This window comes from Chlamydotis macqueenii, chromosome 12, assembly GCF_036417535.1.
Source record: "Chlamydotis macqueenii isolate bChlMac1 chromosome 12, bChlMac1.mat, whole genome shotgun sequence".
NCBI classification, from domain to species: Eukaryota; Metazoa; Chordata; class Aves; order Otidiformes; family Otididae; genus Chlamydotis; species Chlamydotis macqueenii.
This window is the reverse complement of record NC_141567.1, coordinates 10,222,522-10,245,225: the sequence shown is the minus strand read 5'-3', so window position 1 is coordinate 10,245,225 and position 22,704 is coordinate 10,222,522. Positions and strand designations below refer to the sequence as shown.

General features: G+C 38.3%; 1 protein-coding gene across 2 annotated transcripts in view; it reads left to right on the top strand.

Moving 5' to 3' along the window:
• The window catches only part of ADAMTSL3 (ADAMTS like 3), a 188,220-nt gene that overhangs the window by 123,511 nt on the left and 42,005 nt on the right, over positions 1-22,704 (top strand). The window contains exons 9-16 of one of the 2 annotated variants that reach the window (XM_086757497.1): positions 1,186-1,343; positions 2,336-2,447; positions 5,172-5,310; positions 6,912-6,962; positions 11,089-11,293; positions 12,161-12,308; positions 13,745-13,829; positions 20,537-20,823. In XM_086757497.1, coding sequence (XP_086613623.1) covers positions 1,186-1,343; positions 2,336-2,447; positions 5,172-5,310; positions 6,912-6,962; positions 11,089-11,293; positions 12,161-12,308; positions 13,745-13,829; positions 20,537-20,823 — 1,185 coding nt within the window. Of the gene's footprint in view, positions 1-1,185; positions 1,344-2,335; positions 2,448-5,171; positions 5,311-6,911; positions 6,963-11,088; positions 11,294-12,160; positions 12,309-13,744; positions 13,834-20,536; positions 20,824-22,704 lie in introns of those variants that run through there. The other variant, XM_086757498.1, reaches the window with a different exon arrangement.

Here is a 22,704-nt window from a genome sequence, read left to right as displayed (position 1 = left end):
ATACCTATGAGCATAGTGGAACCGAATGCTTAGAAATTTGAGATAACATTGGTACCTTTCCAAGGAAGTTAATTTCTTCTAGAATTTCTTCACTCTCTTTGTTGGGGATGCTCCAGAGTGCATTTGTATTTTAAAAGATCATAAGGAAGAAAACAGTAATGATGGACTGCAGCAGTCAGAGTATGTTTTCAGTGCAGGTAAAACCAGATGTTCTTAAACTAAATTATCTAGCCTGAACTGGGTAACTCTGTTTAAAGTACCAAAAAAGGCAAGGTAGTTGGAGAAAGAGGGTATTTATAGCTTGTCAAAAGGTTCCTTTTAGCTAGCCTTGAGCTCATCTGAGATTCATGCCTTTCTTATGCAGTGCCTTGACAGATTGTAACCAGACCAGTGTACTTCACATCATGCGTCTTCCTGTGCACATATGCTGTATTATGCAGAGCCCAAAATCCTACCTTCATCGTGAATATCTTCCTTTAGCTTTGTCCACTTAAGTTCAATCTGTTTTCTGGAAGTGACTCAATGCTAAAATGCTTCATCTGTCTTCTGGAGGTTGTGGGCTGTTAGTTTAATCGATTTCCAAGAAATGCAGAACAGCTCAAAAAGGATTTTCATCACCACCTGTTCTGAGAAAGGGACATCCCTCCGGCAGTGCTGCAGCTACTCACCTCCCGACCTTGCTTTTTGCTCACATGGGAAATATTAAAAGTTGAGTTAATGACCTCTGGAATGGGTAGTGTGATACAGCTATTGAGGTGAGCGTTTGGTGAGTTTGACAAAATTCAGGCTTTGCTGGAGACTGGTTGCTGAAATTGCTAGGCTTTTGAGTTGCACGGAAGTATGAGTTATTTTTCTGTATATTGATTCTGTCTGTTTTGTGAGTTTCTTTCATCTTGTCCTGCTGAATCTATAGCTTTATAACTATATAGAGCCCTTGGTGTAGGAAAAACTGTCTCAGAAGTGCTTCTCATATGAGAGAATAGTGTGTTCAGGCAGATAGTCCTGTGCTGACATGTCGTGCAATTATATATCGGTCTGATATTCTCACAAATATTGTGTGTGGTGTTTTAATGCACATATACTGCTGTTACTTGCGAAGTAAAGTTGTAAATGTTACTTTCTGACTTCCTTGAAAAAAAAACCCATATCCTGTTTAAGTTTGCTAATTACACATTTCTTCTTTAGTTATAGAGTCAAAGACACTTCAAGGAGACAAAGGAGAGCACAGTTTCAATGGTCCTGGAACATTTGTCATAGAAAATACAACTGTTGAATTTCAGAAGAGTGCAGACAGGGAAGTCATAAAGATCCAGGGACCTCTTGGAGCAGATTTCATTATCAAGGTGGGATGTGTGCATGTACAAATCTATGAAGATATTGCAAGTATGTGCAACAGAGTAGGTGACTGTCTATCAGGTTGTAACAATGCAACAAAACCTTTTAGCTAGCAAATAAGGAATCCTAATTAAAGTCCAGAAATAATTTATACTAGGTATATCTAAGCAAATTAAAATGTGATGAGGTTAACGTCTTTGCTGTGGTGGAAAGTACCACAGGATCTCTAATGATAAAAATGGCCAGGACTTTTGTTTTGAATATCACTGAAAGAATAGCAGTGTGGTGCTGTGCAGCAGATTGACGTTAATCCAATTGAAGGCTGCCACCTACTGAACTGGAGCATTGCTTCCAGCAGCGCCCTACAGCCTCCCTCAGGCACTGCTGATCCAGCTACTGACCATTTCTAATCCTTTTAAGATTCTCTTCTACCCAGACGGCATACTAATGGCTTGCATCATACATACAGATATTTATATGTAGAAACATATCAGTATTTGAAGCCAAAGGAAGAAAATAATACAGTTTTGCATTGGAAATGACAGGTGTTTTGGTATTATCACACCACTTGGCTTTATCTGTCATGTTATAGAAACAGACTTCCAGTAGTTTTTAGTTTGCGTCTCTGATATCACATGTGTGATTAGACTTGCCTGAATATAAACTAGTGTGCTTAGATCAATTATAGACTTCCCTTTCCAGCAAATTTAAAAAATTTTCCTAACAAAGAGATAAGGCCGAAGAATACAGTTAGGAACTTTGCCACTCAAGGATGAGTAATCAAAGTCACATTAGCACCTTGAATAATTTGAAAAACAAAGCCACATGCAAGTGTTTGACTATTGGAAATTAAGTTTAATTGTTTCTCTAGACTTTCTAGAGCTTTTATGCCTGTTATCATATTACTCTTTGCTGCTGCTGTTATATATGAATGATGTTTTGAAATGACATGGACAGTGGAGTGCAGTATACACATGTGTTGTAATGGAAATTTCTTCAGACCAGGTACTCTGGATCAAAAGAGAGTGTGGTTCAGTTCTTTTTCTATCAACCCATCAGTCATCAATGGAGACAAACAGACTTCTTCCCCTGCACAGTGACGTGTGGAGGAGGTAAGTAATGACAATTCTTCAGGAGTGTTTACAGCTAAAGATTAAAAGTGACTGATTTAGAGCTTTCATTCTGCATTTTTATTTATTAAATGTTTGTGTTTCTTTGCACACTCGTGGTTCTTCAGAAAAATAAGTAACAGGGTAGCAAGTAAGTTAGGTTAGTATGAGCATAGGGGTTTTTTGGTATCTTATGTTACTGTAAGTCATGTTCTTTCATAAGGAATGATCGTTTAAGTAAAAACTTTGATAAAGAAATAAAGATATGAGATTCAAAATGGAAAATATCAATTAATAAATTATATTTTGGGAAAATAAACAAAGAAATACAATGAGATTTTAAAATAAGGATAATCGGAAGATGAAGGAAGAAGGTATTTCTGGCCACAGTAGTAGACAAGGAGAGTTTTAGAACACTTTGTTTAGAAATTAGTTAAATGAAAGCAGAATAAGTAAATGGAATAGAAGGAACAGCTTTTCCCAATACCTATGGTTGTCTGATCCTAGGCACTTAGTCTTGATGGTAGTTAGAGCCAGCAGGTAGTGTGTGGTAGTGGCTACTACTGATTTAAACACTACGACTTATACAGTGGTTAGATGAAGTGCAGTTCAGCTCTGCTGCTGCTCATCCAGCCCAGATCACTGCTTGTCATGTCTCGTTCGCCAAAAGTGTGGCCTCGTGGTGGGAGAAGTGTTTGACATGGTAGATAGCTGTTTCACTTCAGCCAGCATTACCCAGGTCACCTGAAAAACAGACAGGGATCCTAGTGATACTGGTACAGTGATTTTCTTGGAGAGCACTAATACGGTTTAAATAGTTACTCGGGACATGAGCAAGAAGAGTTAAAGATGCTTAAAGTGCAAGCAGAGTCTGGGGATCTTTTGAAGGACCATCCATTTTGGCACTTGTACCTCCCTTTAATCTGAAATGCAGACAATATACGTGTATAATACGCAGTCCCACAGGAAACTGCTGTATCTTATAAGACACTTGGCCTCATGAAGTGTGATTCTGTATGTGGTAATACATATCCTCTGATGATTCCATCACACTGTATTTATGAATTTTTCCCTAACCTATCTGACAAGGGGAAAAAATGCAAAGTGTCACAGTTGTTTTTGAGGAGTGCGTGTAAACACTGGATAACTCAAGAAACACATTTATCTTTGAAGGTATTGGCTCAAATCCAGCCTTATTCAGACTGGTGTTATGATTTGCAAGTTATAGCTACATGTCAATCTCTCTGAAATTAACTGGTGTTTTCAATGCCCTGCTTTGTAGCTGCATGTCTATAATATGAAACTGGTACCTTTATCAACAGAGCTTTACACTCTCGATAGCAGTCCTGAGAGTGGCCAGTAACTGAAGAAGCGCAGAAACCAAGCTACTGCTTACCTGTGAAATCAGTAGCGTTAAGAATGGCCTGCAGGGAAATGTTATTGCAGCTGCCTGGCTTTAACCTGTTATCTTAAAGCGAATTTAGTATCCAGGTTGTCTGTTCGGCATCTTTTACTGGCAGTAAAAGAAAGAGTTCCTCACAACAGAGGCTTGGAATCAATGGACCACCATTCCTCACTTGGATGCTTCTTCTACATATAATTCTGTAATCTCTTTGTGTGGGAAGGGGGGAGCGTGATGGGAATCTCAGAAAGCACTGTCAAGCTTTAATGAGCAAGAATGTTTAAAAATTGTGTTTATGTTGTTTGCAAGTGGTGTGTCTTCTGAGCCCTTTCAGTACTTACAAGAACTGGAACATACATGCTTTGAACACTGGAACTGCTTAGTTCTTCTTTATGGTTATCACTCTCATGCATGATGACATTTTGAATCAGCCAAGAGACACACAAATGAAGCCATTGATATATGATACTTAGCATTGTCAGTAGACAACGGGACTTGTGCTGTTAGTTTATTGACTTTATTTGAATTTTAATTCTTGTGGTTTCAAACAGTTTTTTTTTCTTTGCACATACCAGAACATCCTTTTCCTATCCTCAGTTTAAGGCCAAGTCAGCTCTTTTGAATAAGTCTTTTTTTTTTTTTTCTTATCCAAAAAAGCAACCTAGTGGTTTATAAAACTCAGATCCCTTCTTGTAACCAGTCTCCACGCAGATTTTTTTCTTTTTTTTTTTTTTTTCCACCAAGTAGTTACTTCAAGTTTTCTTTTGTTGGCTCTTCAACTAGGAATGCTCTTGAAACTATTTGTTGGTTTTCTAAAGTTTAACTTAACAATGTTTTTGGATCTCATCTTCAATTCCTCTGGCTTTCTGTTTTAAGTATTTATTTTTGTTAGCATGCATGACTGTGTAATATAGCTCTCTAACATGCATGGTAACTACTCCTTGGGGAAGGGCAGTTATAAATTGTGGAACATGTAGTAGAACCACATGACTTTGTAGGGTTACCTCTGTGACACATGAGCTGCTCCACTACGTGTGTTTCTGCATCACATAAAAATATGTATGCTTTTACTCTTAGAATATTATTAGAATAATGTACCAGAGTCTCATCTAGTGTTAAGATAGATTAACATGACTGTTATGCTGAATTGCCTTAAATGAAGATCTGGTCCTGCATGTTCCTGTGCAGTGTTTCCTTGTTTAAGAGCAAGCCAAATAGGAGTAACACAGGAAATTAATTCAATGGGCAGCATGTTATTTGCAGAGGGAAATAAAGCTACTTTAATTAATCTCCATTACCAAAATGTAACTTTACTTCTGCATTAGGTTATCAGCTTAATTCTGCTGAGTGCGTGGATATTCGTCTGAAGCGTGTTGTTCCTGACCACTATTGTCATTACTACCCAGAAAATAAGAAACCGAAGCCCAAGCTAAAAGAATGCAACATGGATCCCTGTCCTTCTAGGTTTGTGTAACTAATAAATTTAAGCGTGTGGTATAGTTAGTTACTAAGGAACAAACAGTTGTATTTACTTAATTTCAGTTCTTTTCATCTTTGGGGATACTTAATCTTGGTTGATTATTGCACGCGTTAAAGGCTGATGCCTGTCACCACTGCCAATAGATTTGTGGCACTTCTTCAGTGCTGTAGAATAGGAGACTTTGCTTTACACAGAGATACTGTAAAGATCAATTAGTCTGTTCAAGGGCTAATTCTGTGCTTTATGTATTTTGCTGTGTGGTATAGCACTAGTACAAGAAATTTGGGAGTTTGTGTGAGGAGGACCAAATGTGTTTGCCTGCTTTTGGATTTATTGATGCTGCCATTCAGGATTTAGCATTAGACAGCTAGTAGCTCCAGTTCTCAGTCAGTGTACAAGTTTTGCACATGGTTTAACTTGGTTTATTTGTCTGCCTACAGTAAAAGTTTCATTCTTCATTTGTATGATGGAGTTGACACTTAATTATTAAAGTGTAGGGGGATTGTTTGGTTTTTTACACTAAGAAATAAAAAAAAAAAGTTCAAAGTAAATATACTTGTGGTACGAATACCACAGAATGCTATTGCCAAATTATAAAGGCTATAGTATACATAAATTGTATTAAATTGCAGTACAGTATTTCAAACTAACTTTTGGATTGTCTGGTGAGGTTTCCTGGCTGTGCTAAAGAATCTTAAAATAACATCACAGTATCAAGTCCCAGAACCTAACATTAATGTGCCAGCTGGCCGAGCTAGAGTTATAGGCAAGAAGAAAAGGAAACACTCTCAATGGATTTCATTTCCTATAGCTAAACTGTCCATTTCCTTTCATTCCTGTTGAACGTAATCGTTGATAGTGACCTCTAACAGTTATAGATCTGCAGACTTTCCTTTTTTTTTTTTTTTTTTCCTGGAGAGTTGATCCACTGTATGGAGCGGTAAGACTTCAGTAATGCTTAATGGAAATGGGTGCCAAATGTTGCAAAGCTGGAATGGGAAAATTAGGGAAAGAAAGGATGTAATTAGCTTTTTCCTTGCAAATTTAGCTGATACAGACAGAAAAGGGGCAGTACTACTGGATATAACACCATATTTCTTAGTATTGGAAGTAAGGCTTTATGCCTGCTCTATGATGCGCAGTTCACATGAAGAGCTGCAGAAGGGTCCCAAGCACCATTCAGGACCTATGTAGGATTAATCCTGTGATGCATTTCTTTCACTGCCACTCATGTTCCTCAGTGGTCTTTGTTACAGATATATGTATGTAACTGTTTTATTGTTAGTAATGCAGCACAGACCTAAAGGATCACTGATAATAAATTTCTTTGACAAAGGGTTGCTCATTTAGTATTTTTTCTGATGGTATGAAGTGGAGAAACTGTATAGTGAATAGATCTTTATCCCTGCAGAAGAGGTAAGATTACACAAGTCATTGTTTGTCACAAGGGTAACATGTAATGAATGTAAGATTCCCCCATTTCACATTGGGAGTTGCTTGCTTTAAGCATGATCACAAAAAATATGTACGTGATGTACAGTCTTGGGTATGAGAAGTAATGATGCAATATTTATTTTGTTGACAGTGATGGATTTAAAGAAATCATGCCCTATGACCACTTCCAGCCACTTCCTCGGTATGTATAATCAGGATAGCATATGTGTCAGTGTTAGCACAATTTTTACTGCAAATATACTGTTCGAGTACTAAGATAATGGAACTACTTCTGATTTTTTTTTTGCTATACAGGACAGCAAGCTTTTAACAATCCATTACACATTTTGGAAGCTTGTGATTTCAGTGTACTCTGGATGATTAGCTTAACAGTAAGAGGTTAATATGCTGCTCTTGAAAATACCAGTATGGAAGACTTTAGAATAAAGAGTTGTCCACCTAAGCCTTCTCCTGTTGTAGTGCAGAGTATCTTCTTCAAAACACATGCATGAATTCTTGTCTTGAAAGGTTTTTATTTTGAAGATGTTTACAATGAATATATTCTTTTAGGGAACAGGTCTCCCTATATTACAGGATTAGAAATACTTTTTCCCTTGAGACATCTCATTCTTCTCCTCTTCTTTAGACCTACACTATTTATTGACATAGAGTCTAATATGTCACTTTAAAGATACTGACTTGTCTGAGCACAGTTTGTTGCCCTTTTTTTTTCTACTTTTTTTTTTTTATCCTGAATCTATCACAAGAATTAAAACTTCTCTGGAAGGTTTATATGTTTTGTAAAGAATGTTAGGACTAAAAAGCATTGAGCCAGATTTACTGTTAATGTAAAGAATTATAGTTGATGGAGTTAGATGCATATTTATCTGAGTTTAACCTCTGCTTTATTATGTCATGAAATGAATAATGTGTATTTTTCTAAAGAAGTAAAGATATGAAGTAATAAGAATGAAATCATAGACTTGCACGGCTCAGTGGAGCTACTGATTACAGCTGATATAAATGTCATAGTTTATTTCTGCAGCAATTACGCTTGTTGTGGATCTGCTGTCCTGTGATGTACTTTGGCTTTCGTACATAGAGTGAGATTTTATTTTTTTTTTCCCCTCGACAGCTTTATCCTGTAAAATTCCATAATCATATTCTGTGTCTCTCTCCTTCCATTTCTTCTGCCAATTCCTTTGTACTTCAGATCTCCTCTGGAACTCAGCACAAATTATTTACATGAGTGTTTCATCTTCTGAACTGCTCAGGGCTTGAAGACCAATTGGAAGAGTAATTTAATCCTCTGTTCTGTGCTTTACTGTGCTCAGCACGTTTACATGACACTGTGTTGAGATAGATTATGTCTGTGATAAAGCTGTGGGCAGGTTCTCTTATTTCGAAGACCAAGAACTACGGACAGAGACCCACCTCATTTTGACACCCCAGTGTGTCCTGTCAGAAGGTATCATGATCTTCCTGGGTGATGCTCAGGAGTAAGAACTGTAAGAGAGCAGATGGCCAAACAGGGCTCAAAGTTGGTGCCAGCAGGAAAGAGAGAGAAGAAACAGGCTGTGTTTCACTGGGAGGGTGCATAAAGAAAAGATGTAAAAGCACCTTTTCTTACTGGAATTTCTGGAAGAAAATAGCAGCTGATAGAGCCAGTTTGTATACCTGCATCATGAGGTGCATCTGGTCCAGTACGGATGCAAATCTTGCTTCAGTGTAGCAGGATGTATTTTCTCTGTGCTGTTGCCTGTCAAGTAACTGTGATGTATTAGTACGCACCAGTTCTACTGGGGCCTCTTCACCTTTTCTTTTTGCTTTTCCTTTTCTTACCTGTTTCTTACATGCTAACCCAAGACTGTTCTTGCAAAGGACACCGAAAACCCAAGATGCTGTAGATATACTTGAGCAAAGCTGTACAGACTCCTTCACCTTGACCAGCAGTTGTACATCCCACCTCCTACATAACACGAGGGCCATGTGGAGGGCTGCTTTGCAGTCCTGTGGCATTTACCCACTACTTTCCCATTCACATGAGGAAGTTGTGGGAAAGTCATGGTGCACACCGCAAGATCTTGAAAGGGTTCTCCTGTGGCTAGAGTTGTAAATGCCCCACTGAAATATTTTTACAGATGGAGAATTCTTTTGAAATAAATAGAAAAATTTCCCAGGATAAAAATTTTCTTTTAAAGCTTTTGGAATGCCTCCATTTATTTCAGACTTGTTGGACTGTTGAGGATCCCTTGACAGCTGTGGGTTCTGGAAAGTATCTCCTTGACTGCTTGCCCAAGACCCCCCCTTTTCCCCAGTAGCCATGGACCTCACTCCATCTTGAATATGCTTATGGGAGATGGGATCTGGAGTGTGTTCGAAACTGATGAGATAAAGAAAAACAACTATAAAACTTTATGCTATAAACACTTGTGAGGCTAGTATTACATATAGCACAGTGAGCCTTACGTATATAAATCCATGAGCTGCTAATTCATTGAAGAGTTAATTGCTCTTTACTTCCTGACATTTTTTAATAAAATGAGTTATCGCTGACTATTAGTTTAAGTCAAAGACAAGTGTAACTGCTGCTCTTCAAAGGTATTTTGTATTTGTGATATGATATCACTATCTGGGCATACAGCTTTGTTCTAAATGCTTTTGAGTATATACTCTATGGTTAATGTTCCATGGCTTGCTGTATGTTTCATACTCATGCTTCTGTTGAGTTTAAGCATGATTAATATGTTTTTGTACGCAGTTCAATGAATTGCTTAAAATAGGAAGTGTCCTTGATTTACCTGCTGCATCACAGAAAATGGGTAGTGATTACTTAAATTTACCTTTGATTTATAGGCCTTTGCTTTATCTGCTCTGAGATTATGACTTCCTTTATGATAGCTAAATTACTCTTGGTGAATTGATTTTGATGGGATTTTGTAGTACTTGCTGAGACCATTGTTCATGATGGATATAATTTTTTCATGATCCTTTCTGAGCCTCTGGAGTTGTCATAGGAATAAATTTTAAAGTGACAGGACATTGATGAACCATAAGATGTCCTGCAGGACTTGGTAATTTCCCAGGGCTTAGCTTTGATGGGTGGTGGAAAGAAAGCCAGAGAGAAGAGGTGAAGGGTGAGGAAAAATTGTGTGGAGGTCAATGGAACCTATACACAAATGCTATGGAAGAAGCTTGTTATCTCTAAACATGACAGGGAGCAAGACATTATTGAGGTTAGGTTTTGCTGACAAATGATTACTTAAATGTACATTCATGCTCAGACAAAGAGATAAATGAAACAGAGTTTGTACCCTAAAAACCTCCATGTGATTCTCACTTCAGATGGTGCAGCAATGTCAATCTTTATTGTAGTTGGGTTCAAGATCACGGATAGATGTCCATTTTGAAGACATTCCCTCCCAGCAGGTTTTTTATCATCCCTCTGTTGCAGGCTACTGGCCCAAAGCTCTGCTGGTTGACAGGGCTGTGTGAGTTTTCCTTAATCCGTGCATTGCCCTGCTTCAGGAGAATCAGCTAGGTTAGCCGAAGCAGCTGGAATGGATGAGCAGCTGCCTTTTGCTTGAAGCAAGTTGGAAAGTGTGAATACAAACTCATTCAACAACATTTTAATGAGAGTGGAAAACTCTTGCAGAACTGCAGTGATGACCAGCCAAGTGGTACCTGTCACAATTTAATTTGTTCACGGTTCTTATGGATGAAGACAGTTTGAAATTAAATAGTTGGTTTTACCCAAAGCAAGTGTTAGAGTTGCCATAAAAATACTTTCATGAACAGATTTTTAAAGGGTAGTCTGCATGATATGGGCAGTGATGAGCAACTGTGGGTATTAACGCCCTCAGCACAGACAGATCTGTCTCTGGACTTCATATGATCTCAAGTACATATGCTTCTTGGTGTCAGACAATGGTAATGAGTATACATGACCATGTAAATTAACTGTGAAAAATAATCAATTTAGATGATTTAGAATATTTGCAAGTAAAATTATTCCTGTAATCCAACTCAGTATATTTGGAGTCTTTAGCTCATGTATGAGAGTAAGATTTTTCAGTTATTTTGGCGAGTGTACTTAAATTTATAGTTCTATTTTTCTTTTCCTTTTGTGCATGAATTTAAACCTGGAATAATGCAAGGTAGCTCTGTAATTGAATGTATTTATACTTAATGTGTGGTAAGAATACAGCAACCAACCTATCAGTGGGTTTTAGAGACACTAAGGTTGGATTCAGTATTTTGCACTTTTAATAAAGGTTAGTGGAATTTAAAATAGCCTTAATTTTAATATATGTGTGTACTTTTTCCAGGTGGGAGCATAACCCTTGGACTGCATGTTCAGTTTCCTGTGGAGGTGGAATTCAGAGGAGAAGTTTTGTGTGTGTAGAAGAGACCATTCATGGGGAGATACTGCAAGTGGAAGAATGGAAATGCATGTATGCCCCTAAGCCCAAAGTCATTCAAACTTGCAATCTGTTTGATTGTCCTAAATGGGTGGCAATGGAATGGTCTCAAGTAAGTTGAAAAGTAATTTGGACCTTTATTCTTGTTTTCTGAAGAAAGCCTCTGGTCTTATGTTACCGTGTATTTGTGAGCACAGGGCTTTTAAAAATATAGCCCTGCAAGTATAAATCATAGTACTTACTAGGCAAAGTTTGCGCTAAGTAATTTGGCTTGATAATCAAAATGTTAATGTGTCTGTGTGGAGAAAAATGCATATAGAATTATTTATGTCTGTTGAATTCCTGCTTTACACGGAGGAGAAATTAGAGCCAGAGGTCAGGCCCCTTTGCAATCAGGTCGTTTGTCTCTCAGTTCTTGATAAATGTAATATTTCACTGCATATAATAGCTAAAGGCATGTCTGTCTAGGGGCTGACATGTCTGCAAGGGTGATTTTCCAGCATTCTTACCTTTCATTATAGTAACAAGAGCATAAAGCCAACTTATCTTGGCAGTATTTATCTGATACAGTCAGATAGCTCAACACTTCTATAATTCCTTAGTTCATCCAAATGACATCACTGACATATAGCAAAGAAACTGCTCTCGCAGCACGTCTGACCCAGCTGTAACTGAAAATGACCACTGTGAGAGCTTATTCTCAGTACATAGCCACCTCTGTTTCAAACTTGCCAATCAGATAAGCTTGAGAGAAGCCCGAGAAATCACTTGCCTTCCCAAAACTTAGACATTTTTTCCATCATCAACCTTTTCTTTATTCACCTAGGAATGCAGGGACGAATTCATATGTCTCTACCTGATTAATTGTGGAAAAAACTTTAGTGAACACATCATCAGTACTTTCTGACTTGCTTTTTAACAGTATTTGTGAATATAATAATAAAGAAACAGTGTGGGATTGTTGCGTTTTTTCCCGCAGTGCACGGTGACCTGTGGCCGAGGCTTGCGTTACCGAGTGGTGCTGTGTATTGACCACCGTGGGCAGCATGTCGGTGGCTGTAATCCACAACTTAAACTACACATAAAAGAAGAGTGCATCGTGCCAATACCATGTTACAAGCCAAAAGGTAACTGGAATTTTGTCTGGGTCTGTTATTGTTTTACATTTTTGTTAAGAGAATTAAAAGCCCCTGGTAACCTTTTTCAGAAATGCCAGAAGCTGGAATTTACTAGGACTTATTTCAGTCTTGGCAGAAACAAGCAATTTAATTATTGGTGCTAGGAGAAGTGCCCTGCTGATATTTTTTGCTGATGATGTGGCCAGACTGTCATGAGGTGAACATGCTAACTAAATCTATACAGCCTGGTCAAATTGGGAAAACCAGAATTAATGAGTTCAAGATGGGGAGGAGGAGTTGTTCCGTAATACTTGAAATGGGAATGATTCTCCATGTGTATCGCTTGGGATCTTGTTTGTTTGCATCTTATTAAATGTGTCAACATTCTCAGTGGGCCTCGTCAGTTCATTAAGTTGTAATCAAACTGATTTCCTTCTCTCTTCTCCATTTCTGCATGTTTAACAGGTCCTAACTATGATGTAAATTGACAAATATTCTCTAAAAGAGTGGGTAAGGCATAAAACAGTAGGTGGGAAGGTGAAAAGAAAAAAACAATGATGAGAAGGGAAACTAGTATATCTTGTCGCTTGCTCATTCTGGTCCCTCTGAGCCTAGAAAATTTTAGTGGGTGCAACTCACATTCTTTCAGTTTTTATTTGAAAGGCTGTATTTCAGACCTTCACAACTCAGCATAAAGATTTACATAGAAAAAGTGAAAGCTATCTGTAGACAACCCTATGTTTCTCTTCAGGATGTTTTCAGACTCTAGAGAATTCTTCAAGCAGAAAACTATTCAGACTTAAACCATGAAGTGGAAACTAGCACTGAAGTTTTAAGAACCTTCTTCTGGGGTTTTACTTAAGGTTGAAGGCACAGATCCTCAATTGACCTACGGTACTCTGAGAAAAAGTATCAGAGAAGTGTAGGAAGTGTTGACAGACAACAGAAGCTAATGTTGTTTTTTTAATTAATTTCCAATTTTATGAAAGCTGTCTAACTCAGCAAAAAAAAAAAAAAAATTATGTGAAAATTTTCTAGTGAAGCCAGTCTATCTGCACAGTAATGTGCGTTTACTATGCTCTGGCTTCTTTTTTTGCCTATAAACTTAAGTTACCACAATAATCCATTACACTGAGATATAAGCTACAATCTACTAGAAATTGCCTGCATTTGGGGAAGATGTGGGAAGGAAGTAGAAGATTAAACAGGAAGGGAAGGTGGATAACTGGTACCCTCTCAATAAAAAGCAATGTCGGAATGGAGCTCAAACATAATGGAGAAATTTTCTAGTAAATTTTCTTCTATTATCCAGTGTATCTTTATGCAAAGGCATTAGATCAATAGACAATGTAAATTGTTAAGTGTGAAGGTGAATAGTGCTAACATATACATATTGCTTTGATTTTGGGGGAATTACTGAATGTTGTTTTTATTTTGTCCACCAGAAAAAAATCCTGTGGAAGCAAAATTGCCATGGTTTAAACAGGCACATGAAATGGAAGAGACCAGAACACTCTCAGAAGAGCCAACGTAAGTACATTGTCTTTCACAGTGAAGAAACATTTCCAACGTATTTTGTGGATCATCTGGAATGACTGTTGCTATGCAGTTTGCTTTGAAAGTTGGCCTTCCTTGGGAGATGAGTTGTATTGTGAGCTGTTCCTAATTTTAGGTCTCAATAGCTTTGCGTCTGGAGCTCCTGTTCTGGATGACACAGAGTTACTCTATTATAGTGTCCCTATATCATTCAAGCAATGCAAAGAGATCTTAATTTAGCTTAATTGAGCCCTACTTAATGCATGTGGAAGCATTTCAGCAGATGTAAATTAAATAATTTCAGTTTTATCCCAGTCATTGCTGTTACCTCAAGAATGTAGTGGTTGTATTAAAAATTAAGAGGTACTTTGTAGGGTTGCCAGGATTTCCTTGGGGGGCGAGACCAATGCATAAAGAACGTGAGAAAAACCTGCTGATCTCTGAGCTTAGCTGAATCTAGGGGGATAAGCTGTGATATTTTACAGGTGTGTATGTGTGAAATAACATCTGAATTTTGCAAGTCCCCTTAAAAGATGGTTGGGGCTAAGCCTCACAACATTTAAGTCCTGGGGATGAAAGCATAGCTTAAATCCAGCTACACTTGTTCCTGTCCCTTTTATGTTAGGGCATCCACACAATTGCTTATGTCCCCTGTGTACGTTTCTTGCATATATGTATATTATATATGCAATATACAGTACGTAACTTTCTAGAAAGTAGTAACTTGAAGGTTTTCACAAGAGATTTTGAGCAGTATTTTGTTGTGCTTTGCCAAATTCTGCAATCATTTGTAGTAAGGTTAGTTTAAAATAATTTAGATGAGCTTACTGAAGTTACTTGGGATATATATTGCTCTGAGAGTGCAGTGTGCCCCATAACTTCTTATTTTTCTCCCTCCATCTAGCTATTCTAATTTTTGGCATGCGTGCACCAACAGGTGTGATCATGAGTAATAAAATCTTTACACCTGCACTGACTCACAGAAGAAACCTCTTGCCAAACAGGTGTTTGCTTAGTTATGGTAACTGTATTTAAACTTTTCACTGCTCTAGCCTCTCAAGTCAAGTGTCAACCTACTGTGAGTGGTTATTTCACTCTCCAAATTGGTGGCCTTGAATTCAGGCAGTTAGTAGCAAAGATGTAAAAATAAAATGTGATTGTCGAAGAGGGTGATGCAATCAAATGTGCCCGCTGAATGTCGGCATATCAGAATGAAGGTATATGAGGCCAACTCTAAAAGAGGATCCAGCATGAAGCTATAAAGAAAACAGTCTCTAGCACTGCAAAGTCATGATGTGGCAACTGTGAGCTAATGTACTCTAAGTTTTTAGGATCCTTCTGCAGCAGTCTGACAGAACAAGCAGGGAGCACTGGCAGGGACACAGCATTCTAGTTCAGAGTATATTTAGAATATAATAGAGCTGAGCCGGAAACATTGTAATGGATTCCCTTGTACCTTGTCCTCACAAAGAAAGCAATTTTTCATGCCTTCCTAGACATGACTGATGTGTTCCGCTACAGCCTCACAGTGTGAATGCAGCCATGTGTTTGATTTCTCAGTGCATGTCCTGTCACAGCTGTGCAGTTTTGCTCTTTCCTGGATTTTTTTTTTCTTTGCTTACCCTGGAGACCTAGATTTTCTTTGTCTTTCATTCATGATCCTCATCCTGTCCAGAGAATCTTTCCTTCACCTTTTCCAGAAGCATCTTCACCTAAGTCTGAAAGGTTTCTCCAGCCACTTCTTGCTGATGACCCGTCTGTGTCACCGTTCTCTTTGCTGAGGTGCTGTACTTTTCCCAGTCTGGGTGCTCTGGGCTCTCCTGGGATCCAGCTGTAATGCCACAGCCAGATTCCCCTTTAGTTTCCTTCTACCTGTCTTCGGCTGCCACCTACTCTTACTTTATTCTTCTAAGGAAGCTGACAGGGAAGGAGAAATGAGAAATAACCGATCCCAGACTTCATCCCTTTTTGCAGATTGCCTGCTGGTCATGTGGGCAGTGGTTTGCAAACAGAACAATTTCTTGATAGATGCTTTAAATGTCATGCCCTAACTGCTCTTTTCCAGCTGAGTGGGATTTTGGGGTCAGGTTTTAGGATTTAAAAAGAAACAGTAACAATAGGTTGTCACCTCTCCCAGAGTAAAATGTAACAAGATCTGCCTCTGGTTTGAATCTGTTTGACTTTGTTTTCTGTAATTTACACATGGCACAGTGATAACTCACAGCCCACCTCTGCCTAGCAGGAGGCTTGTGATTTCCTTGGTAAAATGCCATTAGTTTTAATTTTAGCTGTTATTTTGTCATCCAAACTTAAACCACAACATGAAGTCTCAGCTTCCAGTCCATCCTTTTATTACAACTGTCTTTCTATGCTTTCGTGTGATATTTTTGTTGATAATGAATAAGAGAATAAATGCAGCTGCGTTTTAGAACCCACAAATGATGGATATGCCAAAAGTAGCTTGTGGAAGATAAATACTTCTGCCGCTGTGGTCTACCATGGCTGGTGTACTGAATTTACATAGAGGGGGAATGTTCAAAAGCTTCTTTTTCTTTTATTATTAGCAAAATAAAAAATGACTACCCTTAAAGTGAGGCCAAGAAAAATGTAGGTCTGACCTTTTTAGTTTTTAGTTGTGGAATGTGATGACAGTTGATACCAATCATTATTTTAAACGCGCTTCCCTTGAGCCTTCTTAGTTACAGTGGGATTTGCAGAGAAGCTGCAGCAAGGTTTTTGCATCCTTTTTATTAATATTAAGTTAAAGAAATAGACACCTCAGCTGTCATGTCTTAGGACAAAACTAAAATGCTTTCAAAAGCTGATATATTTTTTTTCAGAAACTTAAGCTAAAACGTAATTGCTAAGCGTGTGGAGCTGCACTTGCTGAATGTGAAGTGTGGTGTCTCTGATAAAGGTTACTGCTAATTGTGTTTGAGTGATTTTCTCAGAAATGTCCCCATTGTGCCTTTGGTGATAGAGAGTTACATGTTTCACAGCTACTTCCCTGAAAATGGGCTGGTGATTTTCCCCAACACATTACACTCAGATTGATAAAACTGGGCAGTGCAGCTCTGCGTGGAGCAGGCAAGGGTGGTGCCTCCCATAGGGGTAGGGTGCCAGCGCCGTGGAAGCTCTGTCCCAGTAAGCAGCCAACTTTTTAGATGCTTCTGCAAACTTTTATCCAGGCCTCTTGGCGCAGTAGTGTTGGACTGGAAATATCACAAAAGCAGCCTTTTTTTCAGGATTTAGGCATTTCCTGTCTTAACTAAAAGAAAAAGCTGCAGACATGAGGAAAATTAAGAAAAAAAATATTGAGAGACACCATGTTTTCCAAGAGTTGAGAAAACTGCAGAACACTGCGCTCAGTTAAGCTTCCAGTTCAGATTTGATTTGATTGAGTTGGGCTGTTCTGTCCCAGGTTTATCATCAGCAATTTAGGTCACTGCTTCATTTTCCAGGTCATCCTACCCTGACTTTTTCAGAGTGTGTCGGGTGAGTGCACGCTTCCATTAGTGTTGGACTGATAACACTGCAGCATGGGCATACTCCCCACCGCATCTGCAGTGTGTACATCTCCTGTACCTCTGCAGATGATGACAGGAGCATTTGATTTCTACATTGCGCTGGGAAGAATGTCGGTACAAAAATGCTGGTGGTAAAAAGTTGTGCCTGTTCATCTAATCTACAAACTTAGTTGAAGATCTCAGGAAATGTTCACCATCCTATCCATTCCATTATAAATTCCTGATGATCTGCAAGGTGTCACAATACAAGTGCTTTGATGCTTCTTAATCCTGACCTGAGGTCATTCTGAGCATATGCCCACTGAAGGCAGAGTGAATTTTCTTCAGGGAAATACTGTGTCCAATACATTGCCACATGCCTGCTGTGAATGCCAAATAAAAAAACAAACAAACAAACAAAAAAAAACAAAACAAAAAAACACCCCAAACTTCTGAGGTTGATGGAGTTACTTTAATGATTTGTCACAGGCTTTAATTTTGCATATGTTAAAGAATAAAAATTAAATAAATTGCCTGGCCTCAAGATTCAGCTGCAATGCCAAACTCTGGAGCTCTGTCCCTGTCCAGTCAGTTCCTTGCTCTAATTTTGTATTAGCAGTCTCCATTGGTTTCTGTTGAAGGCATTTGAAGTGTGACTTTAATACGATCATCCTTTGAAAAGTTATATAATTTAGGATTTTAATAGCTAAATAGTCATGTGACTAGTTTAGCAAGTGCCAAAGTAGAATAAAAAGTATTTTGGGTGGGTTTTTTAATCGCACTTCACTGAAAAATACCAGACACTAATATTCAACAGGAAAACCTCAATTATAATATAGGCTTGCTATAAGTCAAAGAAAAAAATGCTTAGAATTTTCTGAGTTTCTTTATAAATCAATTGATTGCTGAATGAAAGGATTGCTGTGGTTCAAAATTTCCTTTCATTTATACAGGATTTCAAAAGAATGCATCATACATTATTTTGGGAATGTTTTAATGCACTCAACTAACAGTATACAAAACTAATACTGATTTCTGGTATGCTGCTGTCATACTTTTACCAAAAAAAGTTATTTGCTTTCAGACTGTAAGCTGTTAGGTGTGGTTAGAACACCGGCCAACTCTTTTCAACTATAAATGTCCATCAATTTTATTTTTCCAATTAGGTACATAACTACAAATGGACTTATACTTTTTTTTTACACAGGGGGAGAGGAAAGTCATGATTTTGTTAAGCCTATGCACAATGGCCTTGGTCCAATAAAGCACTTAAACACAAGTTTAACTCTGAACACATTATAGTCCTATTGACTTCAAAGAACTGCTAATATGCTTAAAGTTAGGCACATGCTTAAGCGTTTTGTTGGATGAGGGTGATTTTGCTATGGCTACCATAGGTAGTTTGCATGACTGTGAGATCTGAGGCTTCAGGGTTAAGCTAATTTTGTCTGCTGGGGTAAGAGAAAGCCTTCCTTTGCAGCTTTCCTGCAGATGTTCAGTTAGAATTTGTTATCAAAACCATCTGGACATTGACCCCTGCCAGCTGTGCCATTGGACTCAATGAGCTGTTGGGTTGCACCAGTATGGCCTTTACTCAGATTTATCACTGTAGGACACAATCATCCACCATTTTGATAATGCTCTTCCAATAAAAATCAATCTGGCCATCACTTCAAAGGTAATCAGACTCGTGAAGTGATGAGCACTTGCAGTTTTCCTTGGTTTCTAGAGCAGCTGGGGATACTGCACCCTTTACTGAAGTCTGTCAAGGACCAGTGAGTTCAAGCTAAAATTTTGAGGCTCTGTTCAAGGAAATTTTGAAGTGATGGGCTTTGGCATATTTATTTATCACCATAGTAGAATTGTAAATGTATTTCATCAACATCTCCTTAAAGAATAACCAATTACATTGTAACCTTCGTTGAAACGGGGATAGTCTTTTCCACAGGAAACAGTCTGTGCTGAGGTCTATCCCAAGCATAGCTTGAGTAACTATCCCAAGAACTGAGTTAGAGTATCCTTACAGGTTACTCACTCATCTGTTCTCCTTCCTTCTATTTGATTCTTCCTCTGTATATACTGGCAAGAAGTTACTGGCTCAAGAGGATAAACTGTTCACAGAATCAACCACACTGTGTTGACATTTTTTCTATGCTTACTGTTTATGCAGAGTATAAATACTGACTTTTGTCTTACACAGCTCTTGTATTTGTAAAGGCAGCTTTTCTGCAGTAAAGAGATAATTCTTGATCAAACATAAGGAGAAAATCTTTGAATCCTATTTTTTTTTTCCTTTCAAATATGTTTTTTAGCATTGGTCAAATATATCCTCCTGTATCTCCCACTTATGTTTTGATCATCAATTGCATTTGGACATATAATAAAGAGCAACTGCAACCTTTCAAAAATATCCCATGAAATTCTGTATTTGATTTCTTATAAATTGTACCCCAGAGCCACTCAAGATGACTTTATTAGTGAAATTCAGCCCCTTGGCTCTAGTGCCATTTTGAAAATTACTATCAGATATTAGTGTGACCCCTGAAGTCAGAGAATATTATAGACTAAAACCTCCTTTTATTCAGTAAATTCATGATCTGTAAAATAAGATTTTTACTATAGTTCATCAGGAGCATAAATGCTTTCTAATAAAAATGATAGATTGTAGACTGAGTGAGTTAGACCTCTTTGTTAAAGAGGAGAGGCTTCTTACAAGATGAAATCTGCAATGGTGTACATTGGAGATAGCTAGATTTTTAAAAGTACTTTTCTGTTTGGTTGCTGATTATTAGTGACATAAGGTGATGCCCTTTCTCAGATTTAAGCAGACTGCAAATATGCTTTTGGCATATGCCTACGTCTGTGTACCTGGGGAGCTGTTTTATATTGTACAGATATGTCTTCATGGAGTTTCTCCTTTATTTCCACTGAAGGAGTCTGAGAAAATATTTCTGTGATGTCTTTTTTTTCCCCCAAGAAATTATACAGCTTTCCCTGTTCCTCATGATTCTTTCTCCTCTTTTCTTACGTCTTTTCTTTTGTGAATTTTGAGAAATGGTCTGTGATGGGAGGCAACTGAAATGTGTTGTCTGCTTTGTGTATAAACATACATTTATGTGTTTTAGCTGTGCCCACACAGACACAATCCTATGGAATAAAATGACAGTGTTTCTACTGTGCTGTGATTATGTGCAGGTTTATTCCTGAGCCCTGGTCTCCATGCAGTGCCACGTGTGGCAATGGCATACAGGTGCGAGATGTGAAGTGCCGAATTCTTCTCGCGTTTACTCAGACTGAGGTTGAGCTGCCTGAGGAGGAATGTGAAGATGAGAAGCCACCAACAGAACGAGTCTGTCACCAGGCATCTTGTGACAGTGATCCTGTCCCCTACACGCCAGAATTTTCACATGCTGAAGATGGCAGTGTGATTTACGACTGGGAATACATTGGTTTTACTCCTTGTTCAGCCACATGCTTTGGAGGTACCTTTATTTATTCATTCATCCTGAATTCTAAGAATTTGGCATTGTTTGACATTGGTTGGGTCTTCTGTAAGTGTTACCCTAAATTAGCTATGTTGATCTGCAGGAAAACATACAGCTTCAAGTTTTAACTTATTTCTAGGTTATTCATAGAGTATTTCAGACTACTTTGTTTCTTTTATACCCTGTGTTCAAACATCAGCTTTAGCTGGTTAAGATGCAGGAAGCTGTTGGTACAGTAGCTTGCTTTAGTCTTGTTGCTGCAGGAGTCTCGGCTGTCAGGCAGTTGGTGGTACCAGCATGTTTAATGCATCAGTGACGGGTATGTTTAGAGAACCTTTCTTTTCCTAGAAACTGGAAGTGTATAGTTTTGGAGTTAAAATTCCCATGTTAATTATTCCTTATCTTCCAAAATCCTGCCGTTCTCTGCAGTACAGTAAAGATACAAAGTTGTATTTAAGGAGACTTTCAGTCTGACAGGCATGAAGATCAAACAGGAGTTTGTTTAGGTCTTGGTACAGTATATCACTCTATAGGAACTCTGTGCCATACATCTGTCTGCAAGTAGTTAGGCACATTCCTTTTTCTATGTAATCGAATCTCCCTGTCGTCCTAAGTACATGTTACTAGACAAGGTTGCTGGTGTTGCTACCACATACTGTACTTTGGGACTGAACACAAGTGAGTTATGAAGTGTTAAGTGGAGGCAGTGGAATTGTGAACACACCTATATATGACAGAACTGACGACATCAGTGGGAAGTGAAGACAGTTGTACCCATAGAAGAAATAAAAAATGTGGAAAAGGGGAGAACAGAAACAATTGGAAGCAGAGAGCCAGTCTAGAGCTCACAGAAAGCAGCCTCCTTTGTACTCTTCTCCAGTTCAAACGTTGAAGACAGAAGTTGGGAGGGATGCCCTAGAATGCAGGATGGTAAGTGGCTGATAAATGCCTCCTTTATAATTTACTACTGCTGTTCACTGATAGGGTTGATCCATAGGAATAGCAGCACATGTGATCACAAAAGCTGATGCGTCCCATTCCCTCCACAACCTCCAGTGGGCATTTTGACTGGCAAGGTAGAAGAGCCTGTAGTCCAAGTATGTATGTATAAAAGTGACATGGTAGTCACTATTGTGACTTGAGTGTGTCTGTTTCTTCATTTTAATGAGGGAAATTTTTTTTAGAAATAAGGCAATTGTACTCTAAAGCAGAAACAAGGCTTTCATTACTACTAAATTTGTAGTTCTCTTTATAATATCTCAGCTGATTTTTGTACTGTACAATCATTCCATTGCCATCTTAAATCCACTTTACTACTGCTTTATAGCCAATATCTTTGTCAGAGGTGTTCTGAAACTCCAAAGTTTTTTAATTTTGAGGACATCAGCAGGTACCTAGGCTGAAATAATCTCCGGATTTTGCCTGCGATTGCACGTGTGTGTTTGCATTGCCTGTGTCTTCACATGTGGGTTTGTCTGTGCAAAAAACTTCACACAAAAACTCACACTTGGACTGCAAGCTGATGGTAATTTAAGGAGCCTGTGCTGAAGAGAGTACCAGCACGAAGGAATTTCAAAATGACTGATGAGCAGAATCCCATGGTCAGCTTAATTTTGTTCTTGGGGGAGATAAGTGTGAATTCTGTTGTTGACTTGTGATCCCTTCATGAGTTTGTGAGGTTGCCTGACCCAGAATTATCCAATAGGTGTTCATAATAATCTAACCATTTGTTTGATACACAATAGAAATGATCAGTTTAAAGAAGTTTGAAAGAAAGTATCTGGTTTTGAGAATTCTAAGGTATCACTGGTACGATGTCTAGACATTTTTCTTACGTGATACTCCTGGGAAATGTGGGAAGTTGTCAGGGTATTTTAT